Genomic DNA, 3,767 nt, shown 5'->3' with positions numbered 1-3,767 from the left:
TTGTGTAGTAAATATTGATATTTTTATTGATGTTTTTTTCCTGTGAAGCGCTTTGTGTTGCATTCATGTCTGAAATGTGCTATATAAATAAAGCTTGATTTGACTTGATAAATGCTGCAGATGTTTGGCTCAATAGGAAATTACTATCAGCAATACAGATTCAATAGAGCCCCAATTTAGCATTTATTTCCTGTATGCATTTAGAGAGGAAACCAACTGATTTGTCCTGATTGGTTACAGTAGATGAAAACAGAGACATACACATACAACCATTACATTAAGTGTTTGACTTCATGTATTGTGATTGTTTCATTGGTCATTTTGTGAACAATTAACTGTTATTCTGGGAGTGTTGTGGTGTGTCATGATGGTGATGATGATGATGGTGGTGATGATGATAATGGTGATGATGATGATGCGAGAGAAGATGTTTCTTGACTGGGTGGTTATCCTTGGACAGCTTCAATCCCTCCTTCAGATTTGACATCCTCAGTCACTCCTTCAGACACTACTTTGCCATCTACGAGTGTCTGGGTGACAACTAACGTCTTTGTTCGGAAAGATTTAGTAGGTTTCTTCTCGACAGCAACCTCAACTCTAAAGAGACACAGATGAAAAGACAGATACCATTACTACAACACAGTCATTTCCGTATCAGACCTGGGCCCTTGTGCATAGTTGCATGAAGCTAGTTTGAATCTAATTTGCAAATATTCCCTCGCCTCATAGAATAACAAGCAAACAATAGAACAAGGCCAGCCGTTTAATGATAAGCTACTAGTACCACTGTATCGCTCCAGTAACTTGATAGTTTAATCATCTCAACATACCTCAGGTATTGTAGTTGTTACACTACCCTAACCAAGCAGGACATGTAGCTCCACCTGTCATCTCTCCTTGTTTTACTCACTTCAAGTCTCCGTCCAGCAGCCTCCTGTACTCGTCGATCTCAGCCTCCAACTGCATCTTGATGTTGAACAGGATCTGGTAGTCCTGTGTCTGGTGTTGGATGTCGGAGCGTATCTGGGTCAGTTCAGCCTCCAGCCTCAGGAGGACGGCGTTGTATTTCTGCAACTCCATGTTGTAGCGCATCTCAATGTCATGAAGGTTCCCCTCCAGAGACGCATTCTGTGGTTGGGAGGAAAGTACGTGGTCGTAGGATGGATCCACCAAGATTGAGTTCATTTTGAAATAGTTTGGTAGCTATTGTATAAAATAATAATTCTTACCAGGCTGATCTGGGACTGAAGGTCAATCTGCAGGGACTGAATACTCCTCCTGCTTTCACTAAATGTGGTATGTGCCTCCTTCAGGGCCACTGTATTCTCAGTCACCTGGACCTGCACCTCTGTGATCTGGACACACACACACCAACATGTTAACCCACAGTAATACAGTGCAGAACATTGCAAAGTGTTAGGAAGGAAGGACAGAGTCGTACTTTGGATTCATGCCACTCTTTGAGCTCCTCCTGGTTCTTCAAGGCCATCTTCTCGTACTTGGCCCTCATCTCCTCCATGATCTTTCCCAGGTCGTGTCCCTTAGAAGCATCCACCTCCACCTGCACTCCAGACATGGAAATCTGGGTACGCAGCTCCAGCACATCCTGACACAAAGGAAACAGGAAATCCATTCAATTAATGACATAGTGTTTATGGTTGTAACCTAGCTATGTAAACTATCTGAATGTTAGTCAGATCGCAGGAAATCCATTCGGTCAATGACATGGTGGTTATGTCAGTAACCTAGCTATGTAACCCATTTGAAAATGTGTCAGTTGACAGGAACCATTCCTTACCTCTGCATGGTTCTTCTTCAGGTTGATCAGTTCCTCTGTCAGAAACTCGATATCGTTCTCCAGATGCAGCTGGAGCACGATGGTGTCATCAAGTGTTCTCCTCAGATTTGCGACATCACCCTCGACAGTCTGGCGCATCCCGATCTCAATTTCATGCCTATTGACAACAACATTAAGAATGTAAAGACGTGGACATAGCCACAACGAAAGAATGTTGGCCCTATAGATTCATGCCAACAGATGATAGCAAGTAGCACGTTTCTTTGTTTATAAGCACTCACTTGACCTTGAAGTCGTCTGCGGCTAGGCCGGCACCCTCAACTCGGATAGCGATCTGTGCATTGCCCACTGTCATCTCCAATATCTGAGGAAATATTAGAGGGAGGAGAGGGATGATTCTGGGTATATCTGTGGATCTGTTCTACAGGGTGGAGCAACATAAACACGTCCCTTGGTGAAACCCGTCACTCCATCTTGTGCAGTTGGAAACAAAGTGACACTCACTTAAATATCTACACAGCGTCAACATGGTGGCGCCACCTCTGATAAGATGTGCTGTAAATCATATCAGTTTACTGTGGGGTGGTTCTGTGAAACCTCGCCTAATAAAAGGCTTAAGATGGTATTTCCCAACCCTAGTCCTCCAGTACCCCCAGCAGTATATATTTTTTGGGGCTTGATGATTAGTTGACGAGTTGAATCAGGAGTGCTTGTCCAGGGTTACAGCAAAAATGTGTACTTTTGGGGGTATTTGAGAACTGCAAATATTGGCTTTAAATATTGTGAAATTAATGAGTGGGGCGACTCAATTAACCATACAGTAGGGGCAGTTTGGAGCAGTCAGGATCAGGCTTGGGGTCAATTACATTTAAATTCCAGTCAATTCTGGAAGTACCCAAAAAAAACAGTGATTTTCAATGAGGAAAATGTGGAATTGGAATTTGGTTTACTTTCTGAATTGACTTGTATTGAAATTAAATTTACCCCAACCCTGAACAGGATATGATTCCACACACATAATGCTTTGTATGAATCAAGCTTGAATTTAATGTAATTATTTGAGGGCCTCACCTTCTTCCTCAGGTCCTCCAGCGTGGCTTCGTAGCGGCTGTAGTCTGCCCCAGCAGGCCCTTTCTTCTCCAGTACCTCCCTGATCTGTAGCTCCAGCTTGCCGTTGGCCTGCTCCAGGTTCTTTACTGACTCCAGATAGGTGGCCAGACGGTCATTCAGGTGCTGCATGTTGAGCTTCTCATTACCCATAGTGAAGCCAACATCAGCTGTAACACCTGTGTACACCTGGTGCTCTGCCCCTCCTCTGATGTCCCCGAGCCTGTTGCTGGTGTGGACGGAGGAGATTCTGGTCCCATGTCCCCCTGCACCGCCATGGGCACTCTGTGAGCTCCATGGCTTTGCGTATAGGCCTCCACTGCCACTTTCAGCACGATGCCCAGTAAATCTAGGATTCTTACTGATATGTACAGACTCCATGTCTTCAGAGAGGGAATCCAAGAAGAAGAGAAGAAGAAACAGAGAACCACCTGACACTGGCACAGATTGATTCTACCGAGCGTGAGGAGGATGGATGTAAGAGTTTGTATATACAAGGCTGCATTCTGACACGCCACTCCCTTCGATCACTATCACTACCTTTAGTCTCCTACATAGACTCTGTCCTCTCCACCTCTCCACCCCCATTGTAACTGTGGTTTGGTAACTATGGTCAATGAGCCAGGAGAAAGTGTAGCCTATGCCACTTATGTAAGATTGAACTGTAGATAGCAAATGTACTGAATTTAAAATAGCAGTTATAGACTCTTATTCAGAAGTCATTCAGAATCAATATTGAAAGCCAACTGCTGTTCTATTGTAATCTAATATCAATAGCAAAGGAAGGAAAGGGAAAGGGAATACCAAGTCAGTTGCACAACTGAATGCATTCAACCGAAGAGACAGCCGTAGGAGATAGCCT

General features: G+C 44.0%; 1 protein-coding gene across 1 annotated transcript; it reads right to left on the bottom strand.

Annotated features, from left to right (window-relative positions):
- Positions 1-238: 238 nt before the first annotated feature.
- LOC120058798 (keratin, type I cytoskeletal 18-like) lies at positions 239-3,352 on the bottom strand. Its single transcript, XM_039007534.1, has 7 exons — positions 2,870-3,352; positions 2,080-2,162; positions 1,799-1,955; positions 1,442-1,606; positions 1,230-1,355; positions 911-1,128; positions 239-597 (listed from the first exon to the last, which is right to left on the bottom strand). The coding sequence occupies exons 1-7, from the start codon at positions 3,284-3,286 to the stop codon at positions 447-449; spliced, it is 1,317 nt and encodes a 438-aa protein (XP_038863462.1). The 5' UTR covers positions 3,287-3,352; the 3' UTR covers positions 239-446.
- Between the last annotated feature and the right edge of the window lie 415 nt (positions 3,353-3,767).

The sequence above is a fragment of the Salvelinus namaycush genome, chromosome 14 (genome assembly GCF_016432855.1).
Source record: "Salvelinus namaycush isolate Seneca chromosome 14, SaNama_1.0, whole genome shotgun sequence".
NCBI classification, from domain to species: domain Eukaryota; kingdom Metazoa; phylum Chordata; class Actinopteri; order Salmoniformes; family Salmonidae; genus Salvelinus; species Salvelinus namaycush.
Note: the sequence above shows the minus strand (reverse complement) of the source record. Positions and strands in the feature narration are given on the sequence as shown.

Excerpts from the sequence above, each read along its gene's own strand:
- LOC120058798 (XM_039007534.1), bottom strand. The coding sequence starts at position 3,286 with ATGGAGTCTGTACATATCAGTAAGAATCCTAGATTTACTGGGCATCGT. Across the intron at positions 1,956-2,079 it reads GCAGACGACTTCAAGGTCAA|GCATGAAATTGAGATCGGGA; the intron begins GTGAGTGCTTAT and ends TGTTGTCAATAG. Across the intron at positions 1,607-1,798 it reads TGAAGAAGAACCATGCAGAG|GATGTGCTGGAGCTGCGTAC; the intron begins GTAAGGAATGGT and ends CCTTTGTGTCAG.